The sequence below is a fragment of the Geotrypetes seraphini genome, chromosome 3, assembly GCF_902459505.1.
Source record: "Geotrypetes seraphini chromosome 3, aGeoSer1.1, whole genome shotgun sequence".
In the NCBI taxonomy this organism is placed as follows: domain Eukaryota; kingdom Metazoa; phylum Chordata; class Amphibia; order Gymnophiona; family Dermophiidae; genus Geotrypetes; species Geotrypetes seraphini.
Window position 1 is genome coordinate 173,305,386 of NC_047086.1, and position 17,300 is coordinate 173,322,685.

The following is a 17,300-nucleotide window of genomic DNA, read 5'->3' on the forward strand; positions in this document are numbered from 1 at the left end:
AGCACTCGAGTCGCCATCATCGAGTTCTGGTAGATACGTCTACCAAACTTATCCATCGTTCTCCCTTCTCGGCCCGGTGGTACGGAGGCGTAGACTTGGGAGGGATGAGATCGCTTGAGGGAGGACTCGACCAGAAGGGACTGATGAGAAAGTTGTGCTCCCTCGAACCCCTTGTGGTGAACAATGCGGTATCGAGCATCCAACTTACTGGGAACTGCAGGGATGGAATACGGTGTCTCAAAACAACGCATGAAAGTCTGGTCCAGCAGTTTATGTAGAGGAAGCCGGAGCGTCTCCGCCGGAGGGTGAGGTAAATGCATGGTGTCCAGATACTCTTTAGAATATCGAGAACCAGTGTCCAAAGTTACATCCAAGTCATCCGCCATTTGTCGGAGGAAGGAGGAAAAGGACAGTTGGTCCGCTAACGCCGGCCGGCGAGACGGACTAGAAGAAGTGGAAGCCTCCGGGTCCAGGGAGAGCTGGGAGCGGCACGGAGAATAGGAGGTAGATGGTTCCTCCTACTCCGGTCCCTCAGGCGGGGATAAATCCGACGAGGAGTATCCCAGACGCTGCATCTTCTTTTGCGGAGACACCTCCGAATGACGTGAGGAGTGTCGAGAAGAGTGTCGAGATCGATGCCCCTCCCGATGACGGGATGGGGAACGAGATCTTCTATGCATCGCTCGATCCCCCAAAGCCTCTAAGGAATGGATAGGACTAGATGCAGTGGATCGCAGAGGTGGCAAAGATGCGGACTCACGCAGCGCCACCTAGGTCTGGTATGGAGTGCGGAAGAACTCCTCCTGCGATGCAGTATGCCCAGGACTCCGATTATCAGGGGCCGACCTAGTACCCTGTTGTCGTGGAGGCGTGATGGGCTCCAAAGGCGGCATATCAGGAAGGGAAGCCCGCCTGGAGGATTCCGCCGCCCTCCGCCGATCCCCCTCGTCGAGCAGGGAGATCGAACGACGAGGGGGAGGGGGCGGTCCGCCCCCCGGGACCGGGACGTCACCCTGAATAGAGGCGATAAGCCGGGGTCCCATAGTCTGCATAAGCTCGACAAACTGAGCTTCCAGCAGGGATCGCAGCGAAGCCGACATGGAGGGATCCGCACCGAAAGGGGGTCCTCCTGCATGGTCTTCGCGCTCCTTCGTGGTCAAGTGCTTCTGCTTGCTAGCTTTAGGCACTTTGATGACCACCGGAGGGACAGTGGAAGGCGGTACCTGAACCGAGGAGACGGAGACAGGCACCGATGCCGAACTCGATGCTGAAGTCGGTGTGAACGATGCCGGCTTCACAATGCCCGATGCAGGAGTCGTCGATGCAGGTTTCGAACGGACCGGCGAAACCTCAGCAGAAGTTGAAGCAGACAGGTCCTTGGCAGTCTCCATCTTGAACATCGACTCCCAGAGCAAACAGCGCCGTTTAAACGAGCGCGCAGTGAGTGTGGAACAAGGCCGGCACGATTTCGGAACGTGTTCTGGACCAAGACACTGAAGACAGCGTCGATGCGGGTCCGTCAACGAAATCGCACGCTGGCACTTGCTGCATTTTTTAAAACCGGTGATTGGCCGGGACATAGGCCGGAAAATCAACGCTGCAAGGTCGAAGGCGCTAGGCCGTAGCCACGAGGCCGGCCCGGCCGAACCGCCGGAAGAAATAATTTTAACTTTTTTTTTTTTTTTTTTTAGAAAATATAAATTAAAATTGAAATAAATTCAAAGAAACAAAAAACGCGGGTAAAGAAGGCAAAAATACTGAAATTCAGTCAGCGCAGAATGAAGAGAATACTTCTCAGCTCCACGGAAAGAAAAGAACTGAGGAGACACGCCTGGTACATCGGGCGGGAAGGCACTGGCGCATGCGCGGTGCGGGCATCTCGAAACTTCTGAGTTTCTTCAAGCAAGACATGCTTGCAAGATGTCCGTATCGGGGCTCTGTCGGATGACATCACCCACTAGTGAGAATACCTGCCTGCTTGTCCTGGGATAAAAACAGATACTAAGCATACTGGGAGAGGGTTGGAGTAGGAAGGCAGGGAAGGACAGATGTTACACGGGCTGAGAGGAGTTTGGAAAGGAGGAAAAGAGAGATGCTGCACAGGTGGGTGAGTGGGAAGGGAGAGAAAGAAATGATGCCTGCTGGTGGGGGAGGGAAAAAGAATGAAGAATTGATGGACATAGGTGTGTGGAGCGAGAGGGAAAGAGAGATGAGAGTGAGAAGGAAAGAGATGATGTACATATGGAAAGAAAGAAAGAAAGAAAGAAAGAGGGAGAATTGTTGGACATGATAGTGGTGGAGAGGAGGGAGTAATGTTGCACTGGGAGGGAGAGAGATTACTCAAAGAAGGGAGAGATGTCAGATTCAGGAGAAGGGTGATGGAAGGAGGGAAGAGAGAGATTTCAGATTATTGGAATGGGAAGAAGAGAGAGATGCCAGACCACGGAATGGAAGGGAAGGAGGGGAGAGAGAGATGCCAGACTGCAGGAAGAAGAGAAGGAGAGAGATGTTAGACCTTGGGAAGAGGGAGGGAAGGAGAGAGAGGGGGGGATTGGGCCAGGGGACCCAGTGTACTTGTGTGCCTAGGGGCCCTCAAAGAATTAATCCTGCCCTGATGCCACATGCAGAACACATATACAAAAGCTCCAACAGAAATAAAAGACTGACTTACAAATTATAGGATAGCCATCTCTGTCTGCACATGCTGCTGCCAAGGTTCTACCATCATGTGAGAAATCAACACAGAAACAGCCCGAGTATCCTGTTCTCAAAGACAGAAGATGCTTATTTGGGATTCGGCACACCTATAAAACAGATGTCAATATTCAGCAGGGTGGCCACAGTATATAGGAGTAGATGAGCAATTTGTTTATCTTTATGTCCAATTTTCAAACAATTAATATGTAGTTCTAAATCAATACAATATGCAGTCCTTTTTAAAACAGATAAAAATATCACCATGAAGCCCCACTTCCAGAAGCCCTTTTTAAATAGACAACTTTTGGCTGGATACCAACATTCAGCCAAATGTTATGTGCCAGACAGCCTCAATTTTCAGCATAAATGATTTACACAGTTAACTGCATAAATTGTTTTGAATATCCATATATTGTAACCTGCTCTGTTTGATCATTAGGTCAAAAGCTGGAGGCCTATAAAAGTTTGTATTAAATTAAATTAAAGCCTTTCAATATTAAAAAAAAAAAAAAGTAAAACCCAATAACTATTCCAGAAAAGTCAAAATCATTTTATTTTACAAACCTATGGTGTCTCCCTATATGCTACCAGCTTAATCAAATTTATTACTGTAAACATCACAGATTGTCTGTCCACTGTTTCAAATTACTACTGTGAATGTTCTTTGTAATCTGACTTGAACTTCAGATAGTGTAGAATAAAAATACAAAAAATAAAGTTCAGCAATTAGGGAAATTAATTGTACATTTCTATGGTAAATCTACATACATAAGAGGAAGGCCTATAAAGGGAGATTGACTCTGATGGATCTATATGAGAAATGTAAGGTAGACAGTGCTCTTTCTGATCATACCTGGTGGTACACTGACTATGGGTAAAAGTATTCAATTATATTATACTAGTGTTTAAGCCCGTTACATTAACGGGTGTAGAGTACATGTCTGTCTGGTTTTTTTTTAATTTGTCTCTCTCTCCTTGGATGCTGTCTGTCTGTCATTCTTTTTGTGTCTCTCCCTGGCCCCCTGTCTGTCTATCTTTATTTCTAACTCTATCCTCTTCCCTCAATCCTGCATATGCCCTTTTGTCTTTCTCCTCCCCACTTCCTTCCGTCTGCTCCCCCACACTTCCATTCAGTGTCTGTCTCCCTCTCTCTACCCCTTCTATCTACTGTTCACCCTCTGTCTTGCCCCTTCCATTCACTGCCCTCTCTTCTCTTTCCATCCAATGTCTGCCCTCTCTCTCTCTCTGTTCCATATGACATCTCCTCCTTCCTTTCCCCCTTCCTTTTCCCTTGGTCTGGCATACATTCCTCTTTCCCTCCATGCCCTGCCATCTCTTCTTCCCTCCAAGCCATTCTCTCCCCCTCTGCTCCCTTTCCTCCTTGAACATCGGGCAGCAGCAGCATTCACAATTCATTGCTGTTGCCGGCTTCAGGTCTTCCTCTCTGTCGGGTCGTCTTCCTGAAAACAGAAAGTAGGCAGGACCCGCCAGAGAGGAAGGCCTGAAGCCGGCAACAGCAGCGAATTGTAAACGCTGCTGCTGCCCGAAGAAGCCAGGCCTTGAAAAACCCGAGGCAGACCGCTTCTCTCCCCTCCCAGCCCAACCCCCGCTGACTCAGCTCCCTTACCCTTTCCGATCCCCGCCTGCGTCACGGAAGCGTGAAGACTGAGCGCCGGCAATCGGGGTGGCGAGGACGCGGCTCAGAAGACTGTGAAGGTGTTGGCGTGTGGTGGCGCTCCATGAAGCCCTCCTCCCGGCAACTGCCACCAGCACCAATCGGGGCGGCGAGGACGCGGGCAGGGAGAGAGCTTGTCTGCGCTTCCTCCAGCGGTTGGTGAGTGAGGGCGGGAGGAGGGGAGTGGCTAGAGTGATCCCTGCCGCCGCGTTCTAAAATGGAATGCGGCCACGGATCAGAAATCACAGCGGCAGGGATCACGAAGTTTCAAAAGCGCATGCGCGCTCTAGGGTTTTATTATATAGGACTAGTATTTTAGCCCGTTACATTAACGGGTGCTAGAATATATGTCTGTCTATCTTTATTTCTGTCTCTCTCTCTGTCTCGCTGTCTTTCTTTCTGTCTGTGTTTCTCCCTGGCCCCCTTTGGCTGTCTGTCTTTCTGTGTCTCTCCCTTTCCCTGTGTCTTTCTTCTTTTCTTTCTGTCTGTCTCCCTTCCTCCCGCTGGTGCTAGAATATATGTCTGTCTTTCTTTCTGTTTCTCTCCCTACCCCTGTCTTTTTCTTTCTGTCTCTCTTCCTCCTGCTGTCTTTCTTTCTGTCTCTCTCCCTCCCTGGCCCCCTTTGTCTGTCTGTCTTTCTGTCTCTCTCCCTGCCCCTGTCCCTGTGTCTTTCTTCCTATCTCCTTCCCTACTTTCCTGTGCAGCAGCCGCAGCATTCCCTCTCCCTCCATTTCCCTGTACATCATCATTTTTTCCCTCAGTCTAGCTTCTCCTGCCCCTCCTACACTCGCCCGGCCTGTAGACCAGGGGTTTCTCGGGCTGACCGCCACCCGCTGCTGGTGGCTCCGTGCTCCGTGCTCAGTCGCCGCGGCCTGCAGTCGCCGGCAGCCAACAGCTGCCATGGCCTGCAGCCGCCGACAGCCACCGCGGCCTGCAGCCGCCGACAGCCACCGTAGTCTGCAGCTGCCGACAGCTGCCGCGGCAGAAATCTGCCTCGGGGGGAAGAGAGAAAGAGAGAGAGATTCGCGCGCATGCGCACTCCTACTTGCGGTGCCCTACAGCTCACATAAAACGGGAGCACGCAGGTGGGAGTACGCATGCGCGGCTTAGGGTTTTATTATATTAGATACAGATAGTAAGGAACATATGAAAAGCTCAGCAAATTGTGTCTTTCTGGGGTGTCTCCCCAGCCCTCGTCTGTTAAGGCCTTACATAAACAATTGTACAACATGATATTTAAGTTTAAAAAAAAAGTATTCTGGAATCTGGACCTCTTCACTGGCTGAAGCTGGATTCACTTTAACATAATAGTGGAACGCCTTTCACAAACTTATGAAGAAAAGAACTAAGAACAGGAAAGGCCACAAACCCTATCAACTTTGAAAAGTTATAGATCTCTGGTATACATATATACAACCGCTTTATGGTAGAGTATAAAGAATCATTTTCAGTATTTAGGCTGAGCAGTCAGTTTATAATGTTGATTTTGGCAATGAAAGTAAGTTGCCAATTTACTTCCTTTCCAACTCAGCAGTTAAGAGGATAAGTTTGTATTTGTTGGAGAGAGGGAAGGAAAAATTATGTTCTTACCTGTTAATTTCCTTTCCTTTAGATGTAGCAGATGAATCCAGAGACCAATGGCACACATCTACCAGCAGGTGGAGATAGAGAAACTGATTAACAGGTGGTCCTATTGGCTGGCACACCTCCTGCATCTTCAGTATTGCTCCTTGCCCAAGCATCGATAACCATCAATATGCTTAGCATGTGAAAAACTTCTTTCCATAACAAATTTAAAAAGGTAATAATACAAAATACAACTATCAATAATAACAGACTTCGAAAGTTGAAAAAGAAAAAAACGACAGTCAATATCCAGAAAGGGTGGGGCTCTGGATTCATCTGCTGCATCTAAAGGAAAGAAAATTAACAGGTACCCCAAAGGGATCGGCCTGTCAGCTACAGACCGAAGTCAGTGAATTCTCAAGCAGGCAGCATTTCAAATGTCCATAGAACATGAAAGAATCGCGAAAGGAAACAAAACTACGTCGCATTAAATATAATAAATTGGAGAAAGCAGGACTAACACACTGCAGCCACATGCAGAAGAGAAAGACTGATGGGAGGAACTACCCTAGAGGCAGAGTGAAAAACTTATAACTCTCTTCTGCAGCCCATGCGGGTAAAGGGAAATAACCCTACAGTCTACAATGTCTAACCTTTTGTACAGGAAGATAGCTTTATTTGCTAACGATATTTTACTTTATGTACATCAGCCTGAGCAGAGCCTGTCCTTCTTGTAGAATTTTGGACTTAATGGGGTTATAGCAGAATTTAAGATCATTATGGATAAATTTGAACTATTAGGGGCCCATACTTCAGCGCAGCAGCTAGTCTTGTTGAGGATGTCTGTTCAGTTTAAGATAGCCCCTGGGTAATTTACTACTTGGAGATACTACTTCCTAGTGATTTGCATATGTTATTCCATTATAACTATTCTAAGCTAATTAATCAGTTTTAGAGGGATCTATCTAAAGAGGCCTTGAATCTCTGTAATCAAGATGAATATACTGCTTCATTTGCTGTTTTATTTCAGGCTTTGCCCATTCAAGTTCCCAGAGCAGTGCTGAAGCAGATACAGCATGCATTTTTCTTTTTTATCTGGGAATGTAAACATCCCAGATTGGCATCTAGAGTGCTCTGGAATAGTCAGGAGCTGGAAGGAAGAGCAATAATAAATATTAATTGTTATTATTTAGCTGCACATTTGCAACTGCTCTTGGAATGGGAAGTAAGCCTGGAAAACACACCACACTCATAGAATAGAGAGCTTTAGTCCCCTAATGATGCTTCACCACTTATTGTGGCTTCTCTCGCTAACCCTTTCTCGAAACACATGCTGTCTTGTGGGGTGGGGGTGGGGGTGGGGGGAGATCGATTTGGAGGAGGATTGGAACAACAAATATTCACCAGATGGGAATCCCGAGGCCTGTTCCAATATTAACATTTCTTAAATTGTGGGAAAATGATTTCTTTTCAGGTAATGCAAGAGCACCATCAGTTACTTGAGGGAGATTGTTACCCATATTAGCAGTTAAGACATTTTATTGCTGTCCAAAAATGGTTTCAGAGGACTCAAGAGAACTGAGAAAATATGTGATTAACTTTGGGTGAAATGCCAAGACCACTCTCGGTGTTTAATCATTATTTCAGGTGGTTGGAGTCATCTGGGTACTCTTTTATGGCTAAGTGGGAATGAAACTTAGGGGTGGGTTTCAGTATGGATGAGTGGGCTATTATATCTAGGGAAGTGAAAAGATCATTTGTCTGTGTGCTGGTATAGGAGAATGTATATAAGATTTTGACTCAATGGTATTATACATCTATGTAACTGAAAGCTATGTTTCCATCAATCTTGGGCCAGTATTGGAAGTGTGGATAGGAGGAGGTTGACAATGTTGCTATCTCCTTCATAGCATCTCCTCAGGGCTACTTCCTGGGCCACTACAATGAGATTGGATCTCACTGGCAACAGAAAACTAAACGCCTGGGCCTTGCTGCAGCGAAATATGTCATTAAATCAGATGGAGCAATGGATGAGTTCAGACTAAAGCTAAACCCAGAGAAAACAAAATTTTTTATAGCATCGCCACACCCACTTGACATTAAAGCATCTCTGTGCATCAATAACCTTAGTCATCCCATTCAACCCACTATGAAGGTATTGGGAGTAACACTGGACCAGAGTCTGACCATGAAAGACCAGGTGGACTCCTTGATTAGAAAGATCTTTCTCACCCTCTGGAAGCTTCAGTCCATCAGAGCTTACTTTGATGTCTCTTCATTTAGAATTCTGGTACAATCCCTCATACTGAGTTAACTCGATTATTGTAACATCGCCTACTTGGCACTCTCCCAGAAAAATATGCGGCGATTGCAACTGGTACAAAATGCAGCGGTTAGGCTACTTTGTTGACTGAAGAAGTTTAATCATGTAACACCTTCCTATCAACTTCTACACTAGCTGCCGATGGAGGCACGTGTGAAGTTCAAGTTTGATTGTTTTTGCTTCAAGGTACTTTACGGCTTAGCCCCTAAATATATAACAGACCTTTTCTCTTTCACAACCAACAGACATAGGAGAAGTTCACATCCGAACTTTGTTTCTCCACCAGTTAGAGGTTGTAAATTTAAAAGTCATTACCAACATCTTTTTCTCACATCAAGCAGCATTATGGGGTAAAGACCTGGAACAACTGCTCATAGGGAATTCAGGAAACACCTAAAAACACATCAGTTCCTGAAGTACTTAGGTAACTGACTTATACAATCTTAGTCCTCAACAAATGAACTTTAGAACTGTTATTCACTAACTCAGAACTTTGTTTATTCCACTCAATCTGTAATACCTTTTAATCATTGTAAACCGCATAGAACTTCACGGTCCAGAGGTATATAAACTGTTGTTATTATTATTATTATTGCATCTCTTTGGAAGCAAGCAGAGGCACCTTCTATATTCAAATGGAGGTTGAAATTTAAATTTAGTAGACATGGGTTGATTAACGTTTGTATAAAACAGTCCAACTACCAAGAGCTCTATTGACTGTGACATGATTTTGCATTGGATTGATTGACTAGGCAATGTTGAGGAGCTTCAGGGTGAGAGGGTAGGGAAGGAGAACTTGGTGGTTGTGCACTGATGAGTCAACAACACAATCTGGGAAGCTGGAGTGATGTAGTGTGGGATTGGGAGGGTGGAGGTATATTTTAATGTGCAGATATTCATGTATGATACTTTATGTGAACAGTGGTTACTGGGGTTGTTTTGTTATTGTAATTTTGATTTTTTTTCAAGAGTTAATAAAGATCCAACACATAACCAATAATTGGAAGAATCACAGTAACCTTAGTTATACATTTTGGTGGAATACATTATGTCATATATTTAAAATGGAACGAGCAATAGCAATACAAAGAAGGACATATACTAAATTTATAGAAATATGGGAGCCATTGACAAAATATTGTAGTGAATAGTCATCACTTCTTCTCTTCTTCTTCTTTTGGCACACCAAAGGGGGGAGGGTGTTGTGTACAATTTTACATAATATGTTATAATATATTCTATAATATGTGTATATTCTGATTGAAAATATGATGAAGGTTGGGAGGTAGGGGGGGTAAACGTATCACTAGATTTTTATGTAGTAGATATCAAAGTGCTATTGTGTAATAACTTGTTGAAATATATTATTTTGCGCACTTATTGTCAAATTTGAAAATGAATAAAGAAGGAGGAAAAACAAATAAATAAATAAAGGACAAGCCCTGAGATAGACAGAGTTCCAAAAATTGAAGAATAAATAAGTTATGTATTTACAACCCACTGGCAAATACATACACTGTATATATACCAGTGTATGTATATACCAGTGATTGTGTTAGAAGTGAACTGTGATATGTGGGGTCTACAGTGTAATATGTAAGAATAAAATAATGGAGTCCAACTGTTGGCCACAGCATTATATGGGGTCTACCGTGTACCCTGCTTTTGAGCATAAATTCAAAAAAATAATAATAATGCAAGTTTTTGTATGTTCTCTAATACAATCACCTGTCCAGGTAGCCTTGTCCACTTTATAGGTTCTGCCTTCTTTATATCTGGTGTAGATGGACTCTCTTTTAGAACAGTTTCACTCTGCAGCTCACCATAGGATGTACTACCTTGTTCTTGTTGAACAGCTACCATTGAACGGGATGAAGGAGATATCTAAGGAAATAAGAACGAATCAGATTTAGGTTAGATTTTATCTAAAAGGCTGCACTGGCAGCATTTAAGAACAATGTGTAACAGGATACAAACTTAATGGCAAATCAAGGAACATTTTTGTTGTTTACCTGTAATTACATCACTTTCTTTTCCAGAGATAAATAAAAAAAAAGATTTGACATCAATATGTGACCATTTCTCAAGAAAGAACTGAATATTTCATGTGGTGTCCTAATTTTTTTCATATGACTGTATCTACTATAATAAAACGCTAAGCGCGCATGCACTCTTACCTGCGTGATCCGTGATCTGTAGGTCCTTGGCCGGCAGGAGTGCGCATGCGCGCATACAACGGTCCCTCTCTCTTGCTGGTTCCCTTACACTTCACGCCCGGCTGAAGTTTATTTTTAAGTTTAAAAGCTGCCGAGGCAGCTGCTCTCATGAGCCGCACCTGCGTCAGAGAAGGCTTCCGACGCAGGTGGCGATCATGAGAGGAGCTGCCACGGCACCTTTAAACTTAAAAAAAACCTCTGGCAAGGGACTAAGGGAGCCGGTCAAACCACGGGAAGGGAAGGGAAGGGGGGTGGCAAGGGACTAAGGGAGCAGGCCAGACTGCGGGAAGGGAAGGGGGGTAGGGGAAAATGCTACTGCTGATGCACAGGGATGTGGAGGAGGAGGGAAATACCACTGCTGCACAAAGAAGTGGAGGGGGAGGAAAATACTGCTGCTGCACAGGATAGTGGGGTGGGGGGAGGGAAATGCTGCTGCACAGGGAAATGGAGGGAGAGGGAATGCTGCTTCAGCTTCTGCACAGGGTAGTGGGGGGAGGGAAATGCTGCTGCTGCTGCACAGAGAAGTGGAGGGGAAGGAAATACTGCTGCTGCTGTTACACAGGGAAGAGGGGTGGGGGAGGGAAATGCTGCTGCACAGGGAAATGGAGGGGAGGGAATGCTGCTGCGGCTGCTGCACAGGAAAGTGGGGGGAGGGAAATGCTGTTGCTGCTGCAAAGGGAACTGGAGTGGAGGGAGGGAAATACTGCTGCACAGGGAAATGGAGGGGGAGGAAATGCTGCTGATGCACAGGGAAGTGGGGGGGATGGGAAATGCTGCTGATGCACAGAGAAATGGGGTGGAGGGGAAATGCTGCTGCACAGGGAAATGGTAGACAGCAGGAGGGAGATAGAAAGAAAGGAAGAAAGCTACAGGGGCAGGGAGAGAGACAGACAGACAGACAAAGGGGGCCAGGGAGACAGACAAAAAGAAAGACAGACAGCAGGAGGGAGAGAGACAGAAAGAAAGACAGACAGACAGACATATATTCTAGCACCCGTTAATGTAACGGGCTAAAAGACTAGTATTTATATACCACCTATAGTTTAAGTGGTTTACATTCAGGTACTCAAACATTTTTCCCTATCTGTCCTGGTGGGCTCACACTATCTAATGTACCTGGGGCAATGGTGGGATTAAGTGACTTGCCCAGGTCACAGGGAGGAGCATGGGATTTGAACCCAAAGTAGATTTTGAGGGAGTTTTGGAGGGGCCAGTTCATTAAAAATGCTGTCAACCTCCTACATACAAATAGCTTATTGGACTTTTTCCTTTTTTTAATATAATGGCAAAATAAATTAGATGTCTAGCTGGACAAAGCATCTAACTGGGCCATTTTTATCTTTATTTAAACATAGCTTTCAATCAGTATTTAGACATCTTGCGGGAAGCATCCAATTTTGGACGTAGACATCCTATCGAAAACGCCTTCCATGTTTGCTGCACTTGATTTTATGGTGAACCTTCATAAAGTGGAAGTGTTTTGGATTGGTATTATTGATTCTACTGTTTCTTGTGGTGTAGTTGGATAGACACAAAGGGCTATATTCTATAAATCATGCTGTAAGTTAGGCATCTACAAAGAAAGGATGCTGTAATTGGATCTACAGATGCACCTAACAGCACCTAAGGTCAAAGCAGGCACTGGAAAATGACCTTAGGCACCACTAGGTGTCTCTGTAGACATGATTCTCGTCAAACATAGGTGACAGCAATGTAGGCCTGCAAAACCCTGGCCTACCTACCAGCGCCTATGTTAGATGTAAGCCGCAATTCTCTTAAGGATGTCTACACATGATTGATAAACGGACAGCGCCATTTTTTTTGAGGCGTCGGCTGATGTAGGCATCATTACTAGAACCCAGCCCAAAGGATTCCTAATTGAAAAAAAAGGATAGTATCAAAACAAAACTTAACACATCAAGTTATACATCAAGTTCATTTAAGATGCGCAGGAACTGTGCTTAAATGGCAGCTCCAGAAGTGGGAAAGTGAGGACAATGCCAAACAGACTTCTATTGTCTGTGTCCCATATAAAGCAAGACAAATAAGGATAAGCTGGAGTGGGCTTCAGTAGCAGCTTCAGTGGCTGGGAATTGGGGACAATGCAGGTCAAATTTTTTTTTTTTTACAATCTGGACCCTGAAAATGGCAAGGCTGGATTCAGAAGCAAGTATGCAATTTTTATATTATATTTAAATCAATGTGTGTCAGTGGAAATTAAGCAAGTAAAATGGTATCCTATATAATAAAATGCTAGCCGCGCATGCGCACTTCTATTTGCGTGTTCTGTGCGCTGTAGGTCTGTGGCCTAAGGAGTGCGCATGCGCGCTAATACGTCACCAGCCTATCGCCTCCAGCCTATCGCGGACCGCAGCCAGACAACGTTCTCCGTTTCTCCTGCCGCCGCCGCCGATCTCCGTTTCTCCTTTGCCGCCCACCCCCTTCTCTTCCCGCGGGCCCGAATGGTGATTCCAGCAGCGTGTACATCAGTCTCCACACGCTGCTTCGGGCCCTTCTACTGCCCTGATTTGCTCTGCCGCGTCTCTGATGATGTCATCAGGGACGTGCCAAAGTAAATCAGGGCAGTAGAAGGGCCCGAAGCAGCGTGTGGAGACTGATGTACACGCTGCTGGAATCACCACCTTTGTAGTCCGGCCCGCGGGAAGGGGAAGGGGAAGGGAAAGGGGGGGTAGAGGAAACGCTAATGCTGCTGCACAGGGAACTGGTGGGGGGGGGAGGGAAATGGAGGGGAAGGGAATGTTGCTTTGGACGGACAGACAGACAGAGAGAGGAAGGGAAACACAAAGAAAATAAGAAATACACAGGGGCAGGTGCTCAGGGAACTGGTGTGGGGGGAGGGAAATGGAGGGGGATGGAATGCTGCTTTGGATAGACAGAGAGAGGAAGGGAAACACAAAGAAAATAAGAAAGACACAGGGGCAGGTGCACAGGGAACTGGTGTGGGGGGAGGGAAATGGAGGGGGATGGAATGCTGCTTTGGACAGACAGAGAGAGGAAGGGAAACACAAAGAAAATAAGAAAGACACAGGGGCAGGTGCACAGGGAACTGGTGTAGGGGGAGGGGGATGGAATGCTGCTTTGGACAGACAGACAGAGAGAGGAAGGGAGACAGAAAGGAAAGAAGAAAGACACAGGGTCAGGGAGATACACAGAAAGACAGACAGGCAAAGGGGGCCAGGGACAGAGACAGACAGAAAGGACAGCGGGAGCCGCGTCAGGAGGGGTGCGGGATGCGGCAGTGGGAACTTTTCCAATGGGTGCAACTGGGCAGCTGTCGGGAACCTCTGATCAGGGGCAGAGCAAGGTAAGAGTATCATAGGGATAAGAAGGAGGAGGGAGGATAAAAAAGGAAGGGATGCCTACTGCTGGACAGGGGGAGAAGGAAAGAGATGCTGATGGACAGGGGAGGTGAAGAAAAAGGAACGGAGGAATAATGTTGGACAGGGGGAGAAGGAAAGAGGTGCTGCTGGACAGGGGGGAGGTAAAACAAAGGGAGAAGGGCTGCTGCTGCATAAGGAGAGCAGTGAAGGGGTGGTGGTGGACACAGTGGAGGTAAAAGGAAGGGAAAATGGACAGGGGGAGCAGGCAAGGGTTGGTGATGGACAGCCAAGGAAAAAGAAAGGCAGAAAGAAAGAAAGCGGCTAAGGAGAGAGAGAGAAAAAAAGACAGACACACACACATATGTTCTAGCACCCGTTAATGTAACGGGCTTAAAGACTAGTACAGTATAATCTCGTTATAACGGATTCATTTATAACAGAAATTCGCCTATAGCGGACGAGGTCCGCTGGTCCCGGCCGTGCGCCTTTATAAACATACAGAAAATCATTGCATATAGCGGACTCTCATATATCGGACTTTCGGACAACTTGAAGAGCTCCTCTATGAACCCCTGAGAAAGCCCTTTTGGGCGAAATGGGTCCCGTCGGGGCATGCTAGAGACACTGCATTAAAAGGATAAGTAATAAATGAATTATTGATTGGTTTGAGTCTTGATTTTTGCTTTTTGAAAAAGAAAAGCCTAAGGTTCAACAGCAGTAAGCATACCAGCTACATTTAACCAGAAGGCTAGGATATGAGCCCAAGAAGAATAACTATAATGAGTTGATGTATTGAGGGCTCCTGTGCCACTCTGAAATTGAATCCTAACCAGTAAGGTTTATACTCGTTGTGGGATTTTCCAATTTGCCTCACGTTTTCATCTTCACTATCTTGTAGTGTTTCTTGCGGGGTCCCCCCAGCACCACATGCCTCCAGTTTGCATCATCACAAGAAGAGTCCTAGGACAGTATTTTCTGCTCATGTCATGGACCCATAGCGGTCCACCAGCCTTACAGCAGGAGTGCCCAAAAGGTCGATCGTGATCGACCAGTAGATCGCAAGGGCAACGCAAGTCAATCACGGAGCCCATCATGTTGCCTTTGCGTTCTCCCTGCTTCCTCAATGCCACAAAAGCTAGATGCGTGCAGCCACTGCACAAGCACCGGGCCCACAAGCCTTCCCCCACCCCACTCCCGACATCAATTCTACTGTCGTAGAGGAAGTTCCAGGCCAGCCAATCGCTGTCTGGCTGGTCCGGAACTTCCGCTCCGATGTCTAAATTGAAGTCGGGTGGGTAGGGGGGAGGGAAAGCTTGTAGGCCCGGCACTTGCACGGGCCTGGTTTTTGAGGTGTCCGGGAAGAAGGGTTAAATCAATGGTGGTGGCTTGGGAGGCAGGAAGAGAGAAAGAAAGACAGAAAGAAAGGGGACAGGGAGAGAGAAAGAAAGAAAAGGGGGCAGGGGGAGAGAAAGAAAAACAGAAAGAATGAAAGGGGGTAGGGAGAAAAAACAGAAAGAAAGAAAAGGGACAGGGAGAGAGAAAGAAAGACAGACAAAGAAAGAGGGGCAGGGAGAAAGAAAGACAGAAAGAAAGGGGGCAGGGAGAAAGAAAGAAAGATAGAAAGAAAGAAAGGGGGCAGGAAGAAAGCATAGTACATAGTAGATGATGGTAGATAAAGACCCGAATAGTCTATCCTGTCTGCCCAAACTGATTCAATTTAAATTTTTTAAATTTTTTCTTCTCAGCTATTTCTGGGCAAGAATCTAAAGCTCTACCTGGTACTGTGCTTTGGTTCCAACTGCAGAAATCACCATCAAAACCTACTCCATCCCTTCTACACCCTCCCAGCCATTGAAGCCCTCTCCAGCCCATTCTCCCCCCAAACGGCCATATATAAAGACCGTGCAAGTCTGCCCAGTACTGGCCTTAGTTCAATATTTAATATTATTTTCTGATTCTAGATCCTTTGTGTTTATCCCATGCTTCTTTGAACTCAGTCACCGTTTTCTTCTCCACAATCTCTCATGGGAGCGCATTCCAGGCATCCACCACCCTCTCCATAAAGTAGAATTTCCTAGCATTGCTCTTGAATCTACCACCCCTCAACTTCAAATTATGTCCTCTGGTTTTACCATTTTCCTTGCTCTGGAAAAAATTTTGTTCTACGTTAATACCCTTCAAGTATTTGAACATCTGAATCATATCCCCCCCCTGTCCCTCCTTTCCTCTAGGGTATACATATTCAGGGCTTCCAGTCTCTCCTCATATGTCTTCTGGCGCAAGCCTCCTATCATTTTCGTCGCCCTCCTCTGGACCACTTCAAGTCTTCTTACGTCCTTCGCCAGATACGGTCTCCAAAACTGAACACAATACTCCAAGTGGGGCCTCACCAATGACCTGTACCAGAGCATCAACACCTTCTTCCTTCTACTGGCTATGCCTCTCTTTATACAGCCCAGCATCCTTCTGGCAGCAGCCACCACCTTGTCACACTGTTTTTTTGCCTTTAGATCTTCAGACACTAAGAAAGTTTGAATTCAATCTACTATCTTTAACCAATCTTCAGAGCTATAGCAGAAGTGCAGCTCCTCCTGCTGCATTTTTACAAGTTATCCCAAAATTCTCAAAAGGTACACACAGATTTGCATTAAAGTATTTCTATGTTTAGGTTAAAAATACGAAAAGATGAATGCAGATATGTTGGGGCATAGCAAATTATTTAATTTGGTTTGGGACCCGTTGACATTTTTTGTTACTTCAATATAGTTATGGTCTTGGTTTTAATTTTTGTTTATTTTTATACATATCCAAGACAGGGTGGGTGGGGGGATATCTTTCTGGTTTATTTCTTGATTAATTTGGTGGATGGGAAGGGAGGGATATTTATCTTCTGTATTGTTATTAATGGAATTTAAGTGCTGGGGGCGTGGCTTGGTCGCGCATGGAGTCGGTCGAATAACGAGTGAGCTCCGTGCTGACAGACCTTGGAAAGATTAAAAAGTCATCAAAATCTACCCTCTTGAGGGCTCTGAACATAGGAACTCACTTAAAAAATCCAGCACAGTGAAGGGGAAGGAAGATCGAGGCGTCCCCCTTCACTGCACCGGAGGAGCCCGAAATCGGCGGCGGTTTGCCCCGCCCCCAACAGCCACCTTCGGCATAAGTCTGCCTTGCAGCCCTCTCGAGAGCTCTGAAAACAGGACCCCCTTTAAAAATCCAGCACAGTGAAGGGGAAGGAAGATTGAGGCGTCCCCCTTCACTGCACCGGAGGAGCCCGAAATCGGCGGCGGTTTGCCCCGCCCCCAACAGCCACCTTCGGCATAAGTCTGCCTTGCAGCCCTCTCGAGGGCTCTGAAAACAGGACCCACTTAAAAAATCCAGCACAGTGAAGGGGAAGGAAGATCGAGGCGTCCCCCTTCACTGCACCGGAGGAGCCCGAAATCGGCGGCGGTTTGCCCCGCCCCCAACAGCCACCTTTGGCA

The 17,300-nt window shown here is 46.1% G+C and overlaps 1 protein-coding gene across 3 annotated transcripts in view; it reads right to left on the minus strand.

Annotated features, from left to right (window-relative positions):
• Positions 1 to 17,300, minus strand: part of AHI1 (Abelson helper integration site 1) — a 468,789-nt gene that overhangs the window by 356,534 nt on the left and 94,955 nt on the right. For all 3 annotated transcript variants that reach the window (XM_033938898.1, XM_033938899.1, XM_033938901.1), the window contains exons 10-11: positions 9,990 to 10,145; positions 2,672 to 2,804 (exon numbers count right to left, since the gene is read on the minus strand). In XM_033938898.1, coding sequence (XP_033794789.1) covers positions 2,672 to 2,804; positions 9,990 to 10,145 — 289 coding nt within the window. The remainder of the gene's footprint in view (positions 1 to 2,671; positions 2,805 to 9,989; positions 10,146 to 17,300) is intronic.